General features: G+C 42.9%; 1 protein-coding gene across 1 annotated transcript in view; it reads left to right on the top strand.

Annotated features, from left to right (window-relative positions):
* Nucleotides 1-296: 296 nt before the first annotated feature.
* LOC117072134 overlaps nucleotides 297-20,398 on the top strand; it is a 38,134-nt gene continuing 18,032 nt past the window's right edge. The window contains exon 1 of the mRNA XM_033192092.1: nucleotides 297-361. Within this exon, the coding sequence (XP_033047983.1) occupies nucleotides 297-361 (65 nt within the window). The remainder of the gene's footprint in view (nucleotides 362-20,398) is intronic.

The following is a 20,398-nucleotide window of genomic DNA, read 5'->3' as shown; positions in this document are numbered from 1 at the left end:
AGTGTTTTTGCATGTTTTTCTCTCCGTATATTCTTGCCCCTCCTCTTTACAGTAATGTCTTCCTATCATCCAGGCCTCAGCTTAACTTATCACCCCATACTTACCCAGTCCACTGTATATGTCTAAACTAATGGGTGTGCTGCCAATGCAGTTTCAAATTTAGCAAGCCCAAAGAAAAGAAGACAGGGGAATGTCAGGCTGTCAGCTGGAAATAGTCTTGGGTGCCATAAGCAAATACTGCATTTGGTCTCTTCTTCATCTCCCCTCTATTATACAATAGATTTGTGGGCCATCTCATGGGGTTGGGAGAATTTGATTCACAAGAGTCCCAGAAGGGTGCTGCCTGTGAATCAAAAGCCAGGTAAGGAGCCAGACTGCACTTTGCTCTGTGGGATCTAGAAGGTGGCGTGCTGGAAGCTGGTGCTGAGTGATACGTGGGGACAAGGTGGGAGTGAGAGAGACCAGCAAGGCAGTGAAGAGACTGGAGAGAGACTGAAGGGGTCAGAGAGGGCAGAGCATTCAGCATGGGAGAGGCAAAGAGGACTTTGAGGATATTTTGTTGAACAAGGCATGGTGTGCAGGTGACTTCCTTAAAAACATTCCTCTGGAAGCAGAAAATAGATGATTACCAGGGGATGGGGGATGGGGAATGAGGAGTTAATGCTTAATGGTTACAGAGTTTCTGTTTAGGCTAATGAAAACATTCTGGAAATAGATTGTAGTGATGGATACATAACATTGTGAATGCAATTAGTACCAGTGAGTTGGCCGGGCGTGATGGCTCATGCCTGTAATCCCAGCACTTTGGGAGGCCGAGGCAGGTGAATCACGAGGTCAGGAGATCGAGACCATCCTGGCTAACACGGTGAAACATCGTCTCTACTAAAAAAATACAAAAAATTAGCCAGGCGTGGTGGTGGGCGCCTGTAGTCCCAGCTACTCGGGAGGCTGAGGCAGGAGAATGGCGTGAACCCAGGAGGTGGAGCTTGCAGTGAGCCAAGATTGCGCCACTGCACTCCAGCCTGGGCAACAGAGCGAGACTCCGTCTCAATTAATTAAAAAAAAAATACCAGTGAGTTACACATTCAAAACTGATCAAAATGGTAAGTTTTAAAAGTGTTTTTTTATTTAATTTTTTATTTGATGTATGATAATTCTACATATTCATGGGGTACATAGTGATGTTTCAATACATATAATGTATAGTGATCAGATCAGGGTAATTAGCATACCCATCGTCTCAAACGTGTATCATTTCTTTGTGTTGGGAATGTTGACTATGCTAGCTATTTGAAACTGTAGTTATTGTTACCTATAGTTATCCTACAGTGGTATAGAACACTAGTACTTATTCCTATCTAGCTATAATTATACTTTAACGAACCTGTTTATCCCTCCCTTTCCTATACTCTTCCCACCCACTACTGTTCTCTGTTCTACATTTTATTTCCTTTTCATTTTTTTGTTTGCTTGTGTTTTGGTTTTTGGGTTGTGTTTTGTTTTGTTTTTGTCTCGCTCTGTCACCCAGGCTGGAGTGGAGTAGCACAATCTCAGCTCACTGCAGCCTCCACCTCTTGGGTTCCAGTGATCTTCCTGCCTCAACTTCCTGAGTAACTGGGATTACAGTTGCCCGCCACCACGCCTGGCTAATTTTTTGTATTTTTAGTAGAGACGGAGTTTCACCATGTTGGCCAGGCTGGTCTTGAACTCCTGACCTCAGGTGATCCACCAGCCTTGGCCTCCCAAAGTGCTGGGGTTACAGGCATGATCCGCAAAGCCCAGCCTGTTCTACACTTTATAAGATCAACTTTTTTTGCTTCCATATATGAGTGAGAATATTAGGTGTTTAACTTTCTATGCCTGGCTTATTTTCCTTAACATAATGTCCTCCAGTGCCATCCATGTTGCCACAATAACAGGATTTCATTCTTTTTTATGACTGAATAGTATCCCATTGAGTATATACACCACATTGTCTTCATTCATCTGTTGTTGGACACCTGGGTGGATTCCATATCTCGGCTGTTCTGAATAGTGCTGCAGTAAACGTGGGGGTGCAGATGTCTCTTCAGTAGAATGATATCCTTCCCTTTGGATACATTCTTAGTTGTGCAATTGCTGGATCATATAGTTGTTTGTTTGTTTGTGTTTTTGAGATAGAGTCTCACTCTGTCGCCCAGGCTGGAGTGCAGGGGCACAATCTCAGCTCACTGCAGCCTCTGCCTCCCGGGTTCAAGCCATTCTCCTACCTCAGCCTCCCCAGTAGCTGGGATTACAGGCGCCCGCCACCACGCCTGGCTAATTTTTGTTTTGTTTTGTTTTGTTTTGAGACGGAGTCTCGCTCTGTCGCCCAGGCTGGAGTGCAGTGGCCAGATCTCGGCTCACTGCAAGCTCCGCCTCCCGGGTTTACGCCATTCTCCTGCCTCAGTCTCCCGAGTAGCTGGGACTACAGGCACCCGCCACATCGCCTGGCTAGTTTTTTTGCATTTTTTAGTAGAGACGGGGTTTCACCGTGTTAGCCAGGATGGTCTCGATCTCCTGACCTCGTGATCCGCCCGTCTCGGCCTCCCAAAGTGCTGGGATTACAGGCTTGAGCCACCGCACCCAGCCTTAATTTTTGTATTTTTAATAGAAATAGAGTTTCACTGTGTTAACCAGGCTGGTCTTGAACTCCTGACCTCAAGTGATCCGCCTGCATTATTTTATTTTTAGGAGATTATTCATTCTAATAAAATTCATTGTGACCAAAGTGCTGAGATTACAAGCATGGGCCACCACTGCACCTGGCCCATATAGTAGTTTTATTTGTCATTTTTTTGAGAAGATTCCATACTGCTCCCCATCGTGGCTGTGCTAGTTTACATTGCTACCAACAATGTGTACATGTTCTCTTTTCTCTGCATCTTTGCCAGCGTTTGTTATTTTTTGTCTTTTTGGTAACAGCTATCCTAACAGGGATGAGATGATACTGCACTGTGGTTTTGATTTGCATTTCTCTGATGATGTAATGTTGAGCTTTGTTCATATATTTGTTGACCATACCTTCTTTGAGAAATGTCTGTTCAGATCATTTGCCTATTCAAAATGTAAATGTTACGATATGTATATTTTACCACAATTTTAAAAAATACACACATGGGGGAAAAGAAACAATTAGCTAACTGGTGATAGTGTGAAGGATGAACTGGGGTAGGCCAGGGTGATCAACAAGAAGGTTGGTAGATTAATCTGGTCAGGAGATCATGAGAATTTCAACTGAGGCAGTGCCATCAGGAAAAAATTTGTATGAAGAATGGTCAGGACCAAATGAGTTTGGTTTTGGTCCTGCTGAGTTTGAGGCAAATGGTGGAAACTGCCCAGCTCCCTCCTTCAGGAATGAGGCACTCTTTCCCTAGCTGGCTGATATAGGCTGATAATGGCCACTAGCTGTGTTTCTTTATGGGGATTGCCCTTGGCTGAAAGGAGCTACAAGGAGTTCATGGGTGACTTTGGCCAGAGGAGTTTATGAGGAGAGGAAGGTCTGTGTTGTAGGGAATGGAGGCCACATGGGAGGCAACGAGGGGTCACAGAACCTGAGTCTTGAAGGAAGGGGAGGAATCAGAACATGGGAAGACCTGCTAGGCAGGGAAAGTTGTGTAAACAAAGGAACCTGGGCTGGGGAGTCACCCACTTTGAAGGGAATTGCAAGGACACCTAGAAAAGTGGGCGGTGCCCAGGCATGGCTCTCTCAAATGGTAGGCAGTGGAGTCTGGGTAGATTCAGCCAGGGAGTCTCCACACCTGTGCCTGAGTTCTAATGGATTCAGGATACTTCCTCCTAGTGGGAAGCAGAGGCATTCTGTTCCCAGAGTGTGGACTTGACCCATCCTACAGGGGTGTTTCAGTCATGGTCTCCTTGGACTCCATGTTTATGAATGCAGATGTAATAAATTTTCTGAAGTGAGTTCCATTAAGCCAGTTTAACTCCCTGATCAGTTTCCTATCCTGTCTAGTAAATGTGTTTCTAATACTTTTTACTTTTATTTTTATTTTACTTTTTCCCAAAAAAATGTAATTTTATTTTGTATATATTATACAGGAAGGATTTAATACATCTACCAGATTGCATCCATTATAAAACTTCTGCCATTGCAAATTTTCTATTGTGAACATTGTTTCTATCAAATCCAATTTTTCTGGACATATATTTGTAGGTCTAAATTTTATCAAAACAATTTGATCTTTTATAAAATCTCTAATAAATTGTTCAGTGTGAAATTTTAACCATATTAGTTTATTTTTAGGAGATTATTCGTTCTAATAAAATTTATTGCATCTAAGAAAAAAAGTTCCTCAATAAAAATCTGTTGTTGAGGCTTCTGTAGTTAACTCTGTGTTCTTTTTGGATGTGCCGTGAAGAGGCAGGCCACAATAGAGTTTAGTGGTAATCCAGTAACAAATGGATAAACACAAACCTCAGGGTGAAACTTAGTATCTCCTTTACCAGTGAAATTCAAAAACACTAATGAAATAGTTATTTTTGTCTTACAATCAAGGAATGGCTTAAGCTCTGGAGAGAAGTCTGGCTCATTAATTTCAAGGATAGCTTTATCTTTGCACACTCTTCCTTTCCTTGGAAAGTGACAACATAGGTTTTTTTAAATCTCCCTTGAAACCAATGACAATGTTAATCTTGTTTTTTAAATGTCTTGGTTAGTGAAATTCCTTCTTTCAATAGCATATTATTATCCTCAGCTCCTGCAACAACCCAGGTTAAGTTATTAAAACAAGTTACCACGATGCTGCACACAATAATCGTGGGCTTGTGCTCAGGTTGGCCTCTGTAAAATTACTTTATTTTTAGCATTTGAAGCCTACAAAAACATCAAATGTATATGAGTCAACTAAGATGATTAACTTTCAAAGTTGAGGGGGTAAAAATGACCTGGCAGCACACAACACGCCGAGATGAAGATTATCTAAACTTCATGTTAGGCTAGAATTAGAAATCCTCGTGTCTAGGCAGTAGATCTGACTTCAAAGCCTGAAGTGCCCACCATCGTAATTAATACGAGTGAGTGAGGTGAGCTAGGCAGGGACTACAGTGACCCCAGAGGCATATGTGTGTGCCCCCCGCAAGGGACTGGCTCCTCAGCTCTAGCCCATTTCCCTAAGCAGCCCTGCCAGTTGCTATAGCAGAAACACAGGCCCAGGTGGCCAAATCTTCTGGTTTTCAAAGAAATCAGAAATCCTGATGTTTATATGAGATTTCCTGACTTTTAATTCCTGTGTGAGAACTAATTCTAATTTATGACTTCTGATATTTGTGACATGATAAAATAGAATAACAAATTCATACTGTATTGACTATAAACCAGTGTTCCCAATGTAGGGTGGAGTTCACACACCCAGGGGATACTTTAATATTTTTATTTGTGTATATTTATAGTATACGTAATCCATTAGAATAATGGTGTCTATATATTCATCAAGGGAGTTCAGAGTACCTCTTATGGAGACTACACCTCCAGAATATCATGGAGCAATGGTTCTTAAACTCTGATGGACTTAAAAAAAAAAAAACACTTATTTTAATGCATATTTCTAGATATTACACCATGGTATTCTGATGCATGTGGTCTAGGGTGAGGGTGAGAAATCTGCCTTTTTAACAAGTGCCCCAATTGATTTTGAGTCCAAAAGTCTGCGGACTAGACTTAATAAACACAGGTATGTTGTTAAGAATGCAGGCTCTTGAGTCAATAAGTCCTGGGTTCAAATGTTGGCTCTGATCCCCAACCATGGGACTTTGAGAAAGTTAAACGGTTCAAACTCCTAATATTCTAATATGTAAAATGAGCATAATAATAATGACTACCTCATAAGTTTGTAAAACAGTGCTCAGCACATAGGAAAGGCTCAATAAATATTAATTTTTTATTATGATTAATTCATCCTTAAACCCTGTGGGCAGTATCAGGGATGTTGCAGGCAAGCTAAGCGGTGGCCCTCGTCGTCCACCTTACAAAGAGCCTTCGACTGAGCACAGCCCCTTTCTTGTATCACACCCTCCTTTGTCTGCCCTTTCTCAAATTCTTTTCCTCTTCAAAGCTGCTCTTGATGTTCTTTTTAACTTGGTTTCGTCTATAGGAAGATATTCGTGGACATGAATATCATCACACCTATCTCTCTACTGATGAATATGTTTGAAAATTTTCCTAATAAAAAAGTTTTTAAAAGTCTATATTCACATGAACTGCACCAAACATATTCTTCCTAAGGATGACTCTAATATCACGTGACTTTACACCTGGGCAATGAATTTGAGGAATGATCTCTCCAACTTCTGCCATGTGTGAGTCACTGGGAGAGTTTCTGATGTCACCAATATGAATAAAGTCTGAGCTTTATTCATGGACCTAGCATGCATTCTGTGTGAAGCTCATCAACCATGCCAATATGTAGAAGTAGCAGTTTGTCAGAGCTGTTGCAGGTGGTGTTTCCAGCCCAACCATGATCTTGCTGCTGCGATAATCCAGTTGCCCAGGCCCTGTACTCAATACTGGAGTCAAATCCCCAGCTCCAGACAGGCACTCCCACCAACAAAAGCAGATGATCATAGGAACAGGTAAAAGAAAAACGTAGACAGAAAGAACATTCATTACTATTACTGGGAAAGAAATTCAAAGCACATGCCCTGATTTCCACAACTCAGTGCCAATGTCTTTATAAAAAGATACTATTAATAGATTGGAAAGTATAACCTAAAAATCACTAAGAAAGTTAAAAAAGCAAATACCAGCAAGCATTGAATAGTATATACACAAAGTGATACTCTTATTTTTGGGTAAGTGTTTGAAAACCTCGTTATGCTGAATTCCCAATGGAAAAATTCCAAATGAACCTTCCCCCAAAATCTAATTCTAATAGAATTAGAATTGCCACAGAATGAATCCGTTTTAGGCTAAGCTGCTGTAACAAAAAGGCCCAAGGACACATGACTTAACCAAGAGTCTATTTGTATTTTCCATCACAGTCTTGATAGTCCATGGCAGTAGGGCTGCCAGGCCATCACTGCATAGGACTTCCAACCCAATTACTGGAAATGGGGAAGGAGCCACAGGAGTGCATGCCTGCTTCTTTATAGGTGTACATCATGTAACTGTACAAATCACTTCTGCTCATACCCCATTGGACAGAACTTAATCACAAAGCCATCCTTAACTGCAGAGTATGCTGGGACATGTGGTCACCAGCTGGGTGGTTATATGGCCAACCCAAATTCAGTAGTTTCATTATTAAAGAGAGAATGGATATTGTTGAACAACTAGCTGCATCTGCTTTATGCACCCTTGTACAGTAGAAGGGCAGAAAGTTTTTAGATTTCTCAAATCATCAGTCGGGAGCCTGTGCAGGATCATGGTTAAGTAGATGGTATTTGGAATCTGTCTGCCTAGGTGCAAACTTAGTTCTCTAGCTCACTGTGTACCCTTGGGCAAGTTACTTAACATCTGTGTGCCTCAGTTTTCTTATGTGTATTTTGGAAAAAAAATAATAGTATCTATGTCATAGGCTGTCATAAGAAATAGATTGGATATCTTTCAAAGTGTATAACATAGTTTCCACAACATAACCCCTATCAAAATCCCAACAGCATTTTTTTGCAGAAATAGAAAAATCTATCCTAAAATTCATATGAACTCTCAAGAGACTCAAATCAGCAAAACAATCTTGAAACAGAAGAACAAGTTTGGAAATCTCATACTTCCTGATTTCAAAGTGTATCACTAAGCTACGGTAATCAAAGCAGCATAGTGCTGGTATAAAGACAGACATATAAACCAATGGGATAATATGGAGAGCCCAGAAATAATATAGTTTCCAGCGTATACCAGGCACTTAATAAATATGCTATTATTATCATCATCATTATCATCTTAATCATCACTAAGCCTGAACATAATTACCAGTTTCTCTCCCAGCCTACTTCTCTGCATATTGCATGCTGATGTCATATTAGTTCAGGTTCATTTCTCTCCTTTTGTATAGACTTTGAGTTTGGCAAGGGTATTGACAAGGTATAAGGAGAAATATGATTTAAGCAGGGGTTAAGTGTGGAATAATAGGCTCCAAAATCTTATTAGACCCCAAAGACTCAGTTCTATTTTATCTTGCAGGATTTTGAATAGAAATGAAGGAACTTATCCTTGTTCCACTGTTGGGAGTTGCTGGACAGACAGTAGTGGTCAACAAGTCTATAGGCAAAGCCACAGCTCACAGAAAGCCAATTATGGGCTCCTAGGTGCTGTTGTTAATATGCTTATACAGTATCTACAGAGTATGGAAGTCCCAGTGGGGTTTGTACTCTTGCATGCCACACTGTTCGGAATGTTTTCAACACCTCACTGCCAAGAGAATGAAACGGTGAAATAAACAGCCTAAAGGGGAGCTATATTGTGCAGATAATTTCAGAGCAAGCTTGAAGTCAAGGAATGAAACATTGAAGGAATGAAGCGTAGAGGTCAAGGCCTGGGCATGTGTTTTCCATTGCCTTCAGCTACAACTACTTCTGGAGTTTCAGAGAGACTTAGCAAGAGCCAGGAAAAGTGTCTGAGTGTTTACTGGTGACTATGCCAAAATTCTTGGTTGACATTTGCTCAGAGCAACATTATTTGATGTCCCAGGTGGAAGCTGTTTACTTTTTCCTTCCATGAAATAATAGCTGCAATTTAAATATAGTAAATGGTAACGACCAAATTTGATTTTCACTTTATATTCCAAACGTGTTAGTGCCAGTTTACTCCACTCATGCCATCATCAAAATCTCTACATATTTTTATTTAAAGGTCCACATCTGAAAAATAATCTGTTTTCAGTCCTACTCTCTACCAGGAGATAATTAGAAATTAAGCAACCTGTAAGAATGTACAACTCTTACAAACATAGTCAAGGAGCAGATGCCAGCCATTCTTCTTCATGGCATGTGCGGTCGATGCCAAAGCAGATGGTTTCTATTAAAGTCACCCTTCCGGTTCTGCCATGCCCAAGGGAGTTGGTGACTGCTCCCAGACTTACACACAGCCACAAGGAGCTGCCACTTTGCTGAGTGCCTGGATCCATGGTGTCTGCAATGCAATTCCATGGTCCCTAGGGAAACCTGAGATTCCCAGGGAATTTACACAACAGGAAGAGTTTTCTGTTTCCTTGGAAATTGGGCCATGATTTGGGCTCTGATGAAAACCAGGACACTTGCACGCCCCCTTATCCTCTGAGGAAGACTTGAGATGATATGCATTTAGGTAAATAATAGACATTAGTTGCTGGTGTACACAACTCAGGACTTCAGTGAACTCCAGTCTTGGATGTCTTAGAGAACAATGTGACAAACAAGTGGCTGGGTCTATGCTGCAGTCTCAACTAGGGGTTCTTAGCTTGAGGTCCCTGCACCCTCCCCAAAGGGGTCCATGGTTAGAATTCAAGGAGTCTATGATTGTGAATGAGAGGAAAAAAAATGACAGCTTTATTTTCATGAACAAACTGAAAATTAGCATTTCCTTCCTTTATGAATAGAGGCAGTAAATCATGGAAGAATTTAGTGTGCTTTTGGTGATAGAAACCACAGATAGATTCATATCACAATCATCTGTTGCAGATCTCCAAAATGTCATTTGCACTCATTGCTACACCTGAGGTTGTCCTCTGTGTACCCTCTCCTCCCTCCACCTCGCACCCTCACCACTGCTATCAGAGCAGTCGCAGACACTGGCACTCCTGGTGGGGGCACGGAGGGGTTGTCACACTATAGGGAAATTTGCCCCCTGCCCCCCTGGCTACCACAAGGTGGCAGCTTCCTGCTGCCTGCCTCCAGGACTCACTTCTGCATGGCCTCTTTGGGGAACTGCAGAATTTACAGTGGACCATAAGGGTTAGAATATTTTGAATATCCCCAGGGTCACAACCATGCTACCCTGTCCTTAAATCTATGCCACTTTCACAGAGGACATTCCAGGGAGCTGGACTTGCTGAGGTGGTTGTATGAACAGCTGAAATATCACTTCCCACATTTTCCTAAAACTGCTACCGCCAGAGGGACTGGGATTCACACATAATGCCAGTATTACATTACAGGGGAGGTGGATCTTAGGTGCTTTGCCTTCATCAGCTTCCATTCCCTGAACCAAACTGCCACTTCACTAGGATCATCCCTGTCATTACCCCTGAGTACACATCTAAAACAACCAAAGTCACTAACATTTAGTAAATAGCAGCTCTCCACCACCCCTTAACGCCATCCCCAGATGGAGAGCCCTTGTTCTAGCTCACAGCACTCACACATGTAGAGGGCTTCACTGTTGCTTTAAAGCTTGTGTAAGAAAATTAAAAATTCAGAAATTATCCTATTGATCCAAGAACATCCCACCCGAATATTTTCTTTGCTGTCCAGCATATTTTTTCAGGCCCTAACTGGTGGACAATACCTTTGATCATTATTCAGCAATGAAGTGTGTGATGATTTCTGCGGTGTGCTGTTGAGCTGTTGCTAATGGCAGCCTGCGTCTGGGCCCAGCTGGTAGTGGCTTTCCTTGTCTTCCCGTGGGCTGGGCACTTAGAGTCAAAACAGCTGAGTGGATATTCTCACTCTACCACTTCTGAGCCATGTGCCTGGGGGAGCCACTTAGGCTCTCCAAGCCTCAGCCATTTATCTAAAATGAAGTTGGTGAGAGGTTTGGAGGAATGTAACAGGCCCAGCTCAAGGACCAGCATTTAACAAGGACTCAGTCTTTTGTTATTTTTGTTGTTTTAATGCTCTTTGGTATTTGAGGAAGCCAAGTGGCAGGCAAAGAAACAGGAGTGTTTGGAATAATAGAGGGAAGGAGCAACCTCGTTATCACTTTATTGTGTGTAAAGGTCTGCTAGAGAGGCATTCTTTACATTAACAACTTTTTAAAAAATGCAAATACGGAGGCTGAAGCAGGAGGGTTAATTGAGTCTAAGAGTTCAAGACCAGCCTGGGCAACATAGCAAGAACTTGTCTCTACAAAAAATAAAACATTAGTCAGGCATGGTGATGCACACCTGTAATCCCAGCTACTGAGGAGGCTGAGACAGGAGGATTGCTTGAGCCTGGGAGATCAAGGCTGCAGTGAACCATAATCACACTCTAGCCTGGGCAACAGAGAGACCTTGTCTCTAAAAACAATATGCAAATACCTTTTGGGGGGTATACTTCATGAGACCCTTGGCAATAATTTACACTTGTAGGACATGTGTGACTGCAACAAAAGTTAACTTATGAGCGTCCACAGCTTCCCCTTCCCAGGAGATTGGCAGTGAATATGGAAGACGAAACACAAAAGAGGTGGAGGCAGGGCTCTGTCATGGAGCCTGATGGTTCTCTGCCAGGTGGGTGTGAAGTCTGAGGACTCACTTTCACTTTCAATAACGCAGCCTGAGGAAAATGTCAGAGTACTTTGAGGAATCCCTAAAAGGAGAAGACTGGAGCAGTTAAAGTTTAGGAAGGAAGTCGATGGGAGAGGGGAGAAAAGGGACTCCAAAGAATTATTGCTGTGGTTCATATACTTCTTGTTTAGGTTGGGTTCCTCAGAAGCGGACACTGCAGTGGAGTTTGGGTTGCAAGTGACTGGTTAGTGATGGCTGGGAGGGAGAGGGAGGAAACAGAAGGAAGAACTGCAGTCTGGTGTGGTGCCCTGGCCCTAGAGTGAGTCGGCCGCTCACAGACAGCGGTGGGAGGATAAGGGGGAGCCCAGCAGGCTAGAAGAGCTAGGCCTTTCCACTCCTGCCTTACTCAATCTCCAGATGTGGGCTCCCCAGGAAGAGTGTGACCTTGGCCAAGGGGGTCTCTGCAAAGTTGAGACAGACACTGACGAACTTGTCTGATGGCCGAAGGCTGTCTGCTCACTGCACTCTCAAGGGTGAAATGAAGATAGGCATGTCTCTGACTACCACATTCTCCCAAGCCAGGGCTCAGATTTACATTTCCCAGCCCATTTGTGACACAATTTGTCCATTGCTCTGTGGGCTTCTGTTCCTCAGAGGAAATGTGGAAGAAGGCGGTACTGCTGCAGATGGTTTCAGGCTGTAAATAATATTCATTGGCTCCGTCTTCAGTCTCTCTTCTCAATTCCCCTCACCCTCAGCTACCACTGCTGCTGGACTCAGGAGCTTACCTAGTGCTGTAACCCAGACCTTTATCCTGAAGAGGCCTAAGTGCCTGGTCACCATGCCCTTTGCAGGCCAGCATTGCTACACTTGACTGTTTACAGTCACAATTGCGTTCCACCCACAGATCTCCCTGTCCCATTCCCATTGTGTAACAGCAGGCCTGCCTCCTTCCAATGGTCAGCCACAATCACTCCTGCCAAGATGGTAAGTTCTCTTCCTGCTGGTCCTGGACACAAGGAGTCCAAACTGCCCAGGTGCAAGCCATAGTTTATAATTCAAGGGACTCTTGTTATGTTCCCTGACAAAAAAGTGTGTCTCCTTTGAGTGCCAGGTTTTCTAACCCTGCAGAGCCCAGAACTAAATAAACACAAAGTCTCTCAGAGGCTGAGTCGCCGAGAGGAATGGTGGGTGGCCCACCCTGATTCACCCTTGCTTCTGATCCTATGTGTCCGTTCTCTTAGAGCACACAATGGACTTTCATTCAGTGAATACCCTGCATCCCAGAGATTGGCACCCCATCCTTTCAGAGGAATGCCATGGTCCTGGTGCTTCAGCTGTGCCCTCTGTGGGCTGTGTCCATGCTCCCGCAGGCTGGTAGCTTCTGGGAGGTGTGGTATGTGCTGCAACCAGTGAATCCAGGATCGTGGGCCCAGCCTACTTCTCCTTTGCTCTGCAGGGGGTCCCATGGTCTGATTCGATGTTTTGCAGGCTCTCATACCTTTGGGTCAAGCACACTGGAAGCCCCTAGACAATAGTGTTGGCTGAGGCTTGCAGGTACGAAAATCAAATCTGTGCCCAGAGTGTGTATATTCCTGACCTGCTGCTTTTCTAGGATTGGCGGGGCCCAGTGTAGTCACCTGGCTGCCACACTGGCCAGTTGGTCTCTTCGGGGAATTATACCATATCAAGGGCTCCATGTTGGTCTCTGTTAATGGACATTCGGCCATGGTGATAGTCAACCTTAGGCCATTTCTCTTTCTACTCAAAGTGGAAGCCAGCAGCAGATCAGTCTTGGTAAGGGAAAGTCCATGGCGCTGCCCAGATGTTGTCTCCATCTTTGCCACTGTGGCCACTTCATCCATGCACCAGCATCAGGATAGCTGATGACAGAGACTAGTCTGGGCATTTTTTCTACTTGGGTGTTATTATTGCCTCTTCTGTAGTGGACACTATCTGGTGGATGGTAACATTTGATACACCTCCACACTTTGTCCCCATTTGTTTAAACACATGCTCCCCCTAAACCTCTTTGTCCCTGATTTTCTAATTATTTTCTGTCCAGGCTTCTGACCAGCTGGCTGGCCCATCTGATGCCATCTGTAAATTCATAAAGATTCTACCGGGCCAGGTACAGTGGTTCACGCCTATAATCCCAGCACTTTGGGAGGCCAAGGCAGGCAGATCACTTAAGGTCAGGAGTTTGAGACCAGCCTGGCCAGCAAAACCCTGTCTCTACTAAAAATACAAAAATTAGCCAGGTGTGGTTGCAGGTGCCTGTACTCCCAGCTACTCGGGAGGCTGAGGCAGGAGAATCTTTTGAACCCAGGAGGCAGCGATTGCGCCACTACACTCCAGCCTGGGTAACAGAGTGAGACTCTGTCTCAAAAAAAAAAAAAAAAAGATTCTACCCTTGAGCCATTTTCTCTTGCCACACAAAGTGGATAACCATATGTACCCAAAATTCCGTCCATGGGGAGGATTTTCCTTTGCTGACTCGTGTCACTCATGCAGGAGGTTTGCATGCATTGCAGCCTGGACCTGCTGCAGACCCCTTTCCTGTTTTGCAGCTCTCAAATCCAGCAACTTTTCACCTCTTTCAGTATATGGACTGTAGAAATATTTTTAGCCATAGAATATGATGCCTCCAGTTCCCAAAGAGATCCACTAGGCATAGTGTGTCTTTCTTTGTGGTCAGAAGTAAAACATGCAGTAATTTGTCTTTTCCTTAGGAGGGGGTGCCCACATGTCCCTGACCACTGGACCATAACATTTTAATGGATACAGCTGGCTCCTGTACACTCAAAGAGTTTGTCTCCCACCACTCATGTCTTACCAGCCCCCAGCATGCTAGTCACCTCTTGCTCACTTGGTCCTGTCAACATAATGCCTCATGTAATAAGTTAATATCTTGTTCTGTGGAATGTCACAGAAGAAGACTAAGAGCTCTATGTGGGAGTAGTGCCAACTGCCAATTATGTCCATCTGAGTTGTTCAGTTGGTGACAGGTAATCACAGGGTGGTTCATGAGCACAGTAGACCAGATCTCTTCATAGTACATCATGATAGAGGGAAGACATTTACACAGCTCTGGGGCAAAATTGAAAAATATGCAGTATCGCCCATCCAATGTGAATGTGAATCATTTGTAATTCCCTTTCTTGACTGTGATAAAAAGGAATGTATTCATCAAATCAGTGACCACATGCCATATATCTAATAGCATATACTTTATCTAGCAAAGAAGTCATATATTTTACTCCATTTTCTGTTGATATAACTGAATACCTAAGACTGGGTAATTTATAAATAAAATAAATTTATGTATTATGGTTTTGGAGACTGGGAAATCCAAGAACATGGCGCTGGCATCTGGTGAGGACCTTCTTGCTGGGTTACAATATGACTGAAGGCATCACATAGTGAGGGCAAGAGCATGCATGGCAGCTCACGCCTCTCTGCCTCTTCTTAGAAGGCCCATCATGAGGGCCCCACCCCAATGAACTTGAATCCTAATTATCTCCCAAAGGATCCACCTCCAATCAACATAGGAATTTGAAGATTAAGTTTCCAACATATGAAATTTGGGAAACACATTCAAACCATAGTACTATATATTGCCTGATGGCTATAACTGGTGACACTACTTAGTTGTGTTTGTTGTAGTCTACAGCAGGAGTCAACAAACTCAAGCCTGAAGGCCAAGTCCAATCCTCTACCCATTTTTGTAAGCAAAATTTTATTAGAACACAGCCACAGGCTGGGTGCACTGGCTCATGCCTGTAATCCCAGCACTTTAGGAGGCTGAGGCGGTGGATCGCCTGAGGTTGGGCGTTCTAGACCAGCCTGACCGACATGGAGAAACTGTCTCTACTAAAAATACAAAATGAGCTGGGTGTGGTGGTGCATGCCTGTAATCCCTGCTACTTGGGAGGCTGAGGCAGGAGAATTGCTTGAACCTATGAGGTGGAGGTTGTGGTGAGCCAAGACCGTGCCATTGCATTCCAGCCTGGGCAACAAGAGCAAAACTCCGTCTCAAAAAAAAACCAAAAAAAAACAACAGCAAAAACACAACCACATTTACAAATTATCCATTCTTGTGATGGTTAATGCTAAGTGCCAACTTGATTGAAGGATAGAAAGTATTGATCCTGGGTGTGTCTGTGAGGGTGTTGCCAAAGGAGACTAACATTTGAGTCAGTGGGCTGGGAAAGGCAGACCCACCCTTAATCTGGGTGGGCACCATCTGATCAGCTGCCAGCGCAGCTAGAATATAAGCAAGCAGAAAAATGTGAAAAGAGAGACTGGCCTATATATATATATATATATTCCATTAGGTCTGTCCCTCTAGAAAACCCTAATACAATGCTACAACAACAGAATTTAATAGCTGCAACAGGAAACTCTATGACTTGCAAAATTTAAGATATTTACCATCTGGCCCTTTATGAAAAAAGCTTGCTGACTCTGGATTTATAGTAATCCCCCAAGATCAATTCGGTTTCTCAAGGTCTAGATTGGCAAATTAAAGGGAGATATTTTAGGAATCACTGTGTCTACATCTTTTTGATCCTTAAGACTGGCATTAATCTCTGCTTTTTCTCACAATATCACTATTTTAGAGTGGTGGGTGTGGGGGTGGGCAGGAGAGGTTCAGAGTCTTTTACTTAGTCTTTCCTGCTATAATAGCCTACTCTTACCTCACAGACCAAGAGCTCTACGTGGGAGTTGCACCAACTGTCAATTATGTCCATTTTAGTTGTACAGTTGGTGACAGCGGAACTGATCACAGGGTGATTCACAGACACAGTAGACCATTAAACCAGAACTTGGTTAAATTGTATTTATTACCTAGTTCCCAAATACCTTCACTGTAACAAGAGTGTTATGGTGATGCTTCAGGTCTCTAGGTATCGATGTCTACTCAAATTTTGTTTCCAGCAGTCCGCAAAATATCTAGATATTCCCCTTTTCCCATTGCAGTTATCCGAGTAAATATCATATGAAGAAGAGGGAGAGGCTTCTGAATTGTCTTCTGGGGTGGGAGGATGAAAGGTACTTTCATAATTGTTAACCAAAAAGTGACTGAGGCAACTCAATTGATTTAGAAGTTTATTTTGGCAAGGTTTAGGATGTGCCCAGGAAAAAGAGACCCAAGTCACAGTAGAATCCTGTCTCCTGTGCTTTTCCCAAAAAGGGTTTTGAGGACTTCAATATTTAAAGGGGAAAGAGTGAGCAGGAGGGGAAGAAGGAAAGGAAAAAAGGAGGGGAGTGGGTAGGCAACGAGGCAAGTGGTGACATTCTTCTGAGGCTCTAATTAGCACTCAGTGAATCTACATTTTATGTGCAGAGGAAAAAGTGGAGGGAAAAGTCAATTATGCATTGATCTTGTGCTTAGTAGATCTACATTTTACATTAAAGAAAGTAAGCATGTGAAATTACAGCTATCTCTTTGGGAACAAAAGTAAAGCAGTTTTTATGTCATTCAGTTTGTAAGCTTAACTTTCCCTTTGGCACAGTGAATTTGGGGTCCCAAGATTTTATTTTCCTTTCACATAATGTAGGTGAGCAACAGCTGTAGTCAATGGGCTTAGGAAGTTCTGAGGAGTCTGGAGAATCAATCCTTCCGAACGTATTCCTTGGCTTTTCCACCCTTCTTGAGGAAATGAGAGCTTCTGTGTATGCATCTACAGAGGCCCTCTGGCTTTCACACCTGGCTTCCAAAAGCTTATTACTCAGCCCTTAAGTTTCATTATGTTTCTGTACAGCATCACTGGCACTTAGCAGTCACCATCCAATACCCTTATCCTTGCAGCTGCTCTTTTCTCCATACACTTCAAATGCCCAGAATCACTCCAGCTAGTTCATTCCCTTCCATCAGTACACCTTCCAAATTCACAAAGTTTTAACAACTGGAGTGCCACCTTGCTCCAGGGCTATGTGTGTTCCTCCTGCTACCAGTCCTCATGGCCACCCAGAGGCAACTGATGACTGCTCAACAACCTTATCTTATTGTCCGTTTTCTTGGGCCACTCCTGGTACCAACTCACATAGCTTGGATTCTGTGGAAGCAAATGCTGAGATGGAGTTTGAAGTGCAAGGTATTTATTAAGAATCAACACCTGTGAAGGGAAGAAGACGGCAAGGATTGGGCAAAGGAAGAAGTTGAACTGCAGTACAGGCTGAAAGTAGCCTTGGCCAATTTGGCAGGGAGCTATAGAGGGAGTGTTCTGTGCCAAGCCAGAATGAATGTGCTTGCACACTTTCAGTGGGCTTCATCATAGAACGTGGGCTGCTCTGAAAAGGAAGAGGCCTCTGAGGTAGCTCACTGCACACCCCATCTCACCCACCCCCACCTGGGAAGTCAGTCCTTCTTTGAAAGGGATTTAGGCCACCCACCTTTGTGTCTGTAACTGAAACACAGGTTCAGTTGCTTGCTATTTGCAGAGTCCAATTAACAAGAGTGAGGTCTAGCATAAAGAAAGTGATGTTTTTATTCCAAAGTTAGCTTAGGGTGAAGAAGTACAGGCTTCCTGCCTTAAGGGTACCACTTTGCTTTTGGAGCAGAAAGCAGGCACTTTTTTTTTTTTTTTGAGACGGAGTCTCGCTCTGTTGCCCAGGCTGGAGTGCAGTGGCCGGATCTCAGCTCACTGCAAGCTCCGCCTCCCGGGTTTACGCCATTCTCCTGCCTCAGCCTCCCGAGTAGCTGGACTACAGGCGCCCGCCACCTCGCCCGGCTAGTTTTTTATATTTTTTTAGTAGAGACCGTGTTAGCCAGGATGGTCTGGATCTCCTGACCTCGTGATCCGTCCGTCTCGGACTCCCAAAGTGCTGGGATTACAGGCTGAGCCACCGCGCCCTGCCGAAAGGAGGCACTTTAAAAAGAGGGTGTAGCATGAATGACAAGCAGGAGAAGAAGCATCAGGTGAGGGTCCACAAAACTTGCTTTAGTGCCTTATCTACCAGGTGATCGAGCTGATGAGCATTGGTGTCCTTGTGGGCAAAACAAGGTTGTAAATGTGGCTGAAACTCTCCAAGTAGGAAATAATTTCGTAGCAGGCATACTTTGCATTGTAGATTGACTGTCCAGGCAACCTCCTGGTGAGTGAGAGCTCCACTCTGGAACTTTTAAGCACATAGTTAGATGAACTTGCCCTGTAGAGAGTGTCTGATGAAAGGGAGGTAAAATATTATAATTGTATTACTAAAGGGCTAAATAGGAAGTGGGGAACAGGGAGAAATGGAGAAAAAAGAAAAGAGAAAAAAATGTTTTTAAAACCCAACATTTTCTTTTCAAGAAAACTTGTTTTCTTTTGTTTAGAAAAATGGGGGTACTTTGTTACATGCATACCCCAACCCTTTCCTCAGTGTTGAGAAATCATGTAAAGAACTTGAGTTATTTTGAAATTGTTTTGGCTTGCTTACCTGTGCTTCTTGAATATGATGCTCCTCAAAGTCTTTGAGTAAAAAATCATAAGGGCTGGGGAATTAAGGAGGGATCAGTGGTTTAGAATTTAGGTCACAATAGTATATGGGAGCGGGAAGGGACACTGCCCAGGGAGGGCATTGCATACTTGAAATAAAACCTGGTTAGGAAGGAGAGAGAATAAAGGGAAATAGAAGGGCCCAGTAGTCAGACTTTGCATATATTACAAGACTGCCTTCTGTTCAAAAAAGCAGGGGAAAACAAGTGTGAATGAAAATGTAGAGCAAATGGAACCTTCAAACTTTGCTGATGGAAATGTGAAATGGCAAAGTCACGTTGGAAAATAGTCTGGCAGTACTTCAAAACACTAAACGTAAAGTTGCCACATGACCCAGCAATTCCACTCTTAGATATATAACCCACCAGAAATGAAAACATATGTCCACACAAAAACTTGTGCATGAATGTTTATAGTAGTATTATTCATAATAACCAAAAAGTGGAAACAATCCAAACATTCGTCAATTGATGAATGGATTAACAATATGTAATATATTTGGCAATAAAAAGAAAGGAAGTGCTAATACATACTACAATATGGATGAATGAAAACATCACACACTAATTGAAGAAAGACCAAATGTCATATGATTCTATTTATATGAAGTGTCCAGAATAGGGAATCTGTAGAAACAGAAAGCAGATTAGTGGTTTCCAGGATCTGGACAAATGGGAAGTAACTGCTAATAAGATTTCTTTTTGGGGTGATGAAAATGTTCCAAAATTCATTGTGGTGATAGTTGCACAATTCTGTGAATATACTATAAACCCACTGAATTGTGTACTTTAAGTGGGGGAATCATATGGTATGTGAGTTATTTCTCAATAACACTGTTAAAATAATAAAATATTTCATTTACAAAATTACATTGATCCTGACCAGAACTATCCCTGAAAAATGTTGCTAGTTATGAGAAAGTGGTATATTTTCTATTTTTTTTAGATGCGGACTTCTAAAATTTCTCTTCCAATATTTGGAATTCCTTTTAGGTGAACACTGGGAATTGAGCAAGCTGTTGTGCTTGCTCAGCCCTACTCCACTACAGCACCATAGCTGTAGCAGGAGTTTTCCTGCTCATCCGCTTCTACCCTTTAATAGAAAATAATCTATCAATCCAAACCTTTACATTATGTCTAGGGGCCATTACCCCCTTATTTACAGCAATCTGCGCTCTGACTCAAAATGATATTTAAAAAATCGTAGCGTTCTCCACCTCAAGTCAGCTGGGCCTTATAATAGTCACAATCGGCATGAATCAACCACATCTAGCATTCCTTCACATCTGCACCCATGCCATTTTTAAAGCTATATTATTTATATGTTCAGGCTCCATCAGCCATAACCTCAATGACAAACAAGACATCCAAAAAATCGCAGGACTATTCAACACTTGATCCTTCACTTCCTCCTCCCTTATTATTGGTAGCCTTGCACTTAAAGGTATGCCTTTCCTCACGTGCTTTTACTCTAAAGACCTTATTATCAAAACCACAAATACATCATACACCAACACCTGAGCCCTTTCTTAGTGTC

Source organism: Trachypithecus francoisi, unplaced genomic scaffold (assembly GCF_009764315.1).
Source record: "Trachypithecus francoisi isolate TF-2019V2 unplaced genomic scaffold, Tfra_2.0 Lachesis_group4, whole genome shotgun sequence".
Classification (NCBI taxonomy): domain Eukaryota; kingdom Metazoa; phylum Chordata; class Mammalia; order Primates; family Cercopithecidae; genus Trachypithecus; species Trachypithecus francoisi.
Note: the sequence above shows the minus strand (reverse complement) of the source record. Positions and strands in the feature narration are given on the sequence as shown.